Raw genomic sequence first — 446 nt, forward strand, 5'->3', positions numbered from 1 at the left:
TAAGGTCCTTCTTCGGTAGGTATTTTCTCAGGGATTTATCTTTTAGCCGCTTTTCGGGCTTTCCTATTGCCGTTTCTCTTCTGAGATCGGGTCAATGGTATTGTTTTTGAACTTGATCCGATTTCAAAAGTTGAAGGTACAACAGTTAATCCTTCAGTCGGATCTTCTATTATCATGATTTCTTTTCCCTTAGTGGTAGGGACAACCGTCTTTGTGGGTGTTATTGTATCAGTAACAGAGGTCTTAGTCTTTTTGTGAACTGGAAAGTCATCAAAAGACTTCAGGTTGAATTCAGCAGCGGGTTCTCGCATTTCTGGAGTGGCAACTTTCACAACAACAAAAGGAGCTTTCCCGAGGATGACCTCAAGATCTCCAAATCCTGTTCCAAATTTGATGGTAGTAGCAATGTTGCGGGCTTCGCGGCTTGTTGGCAGGTTGCAGGTGAA

At 42.8% G+C, this 446-nt stretch overlaps 1 protein-coding gene across 1 annotated transcript; it reads right to left on the minus strand.

Moving 5' to 3' along the window:
• Positions 1-57: 57 nt before the first annotated feature.
• On the minus strand, positions 58-446 carry LOC110036269 (the record flags this gene model as incomplete). The annotated part of the gene is given in 1 exon segment (XM_020740674.1): positions 58-446. A coding segment is annotated over 1 exon segment (389 nt), but the record flags the coding sequence as incomplete, so codon positions are not given.

The sequence above is a fragment of the Phalaenopsis equestris genome, unplaced genomic scaffold (genome assembly GCF_001263595.1).
Source record: "Phalaenopsis equestris unplaced genomic scaffold, ASM126359v1 Scaffold204508, whole genome shotgun sequence".
NCBI classification, from domain to species: Eukaryota; Viridiplantae; Streptophyta; class Magnoliopsida; order Asparagales; family Orchidaceae; genus Phalaenopsis; species Phalaenopsis equestris.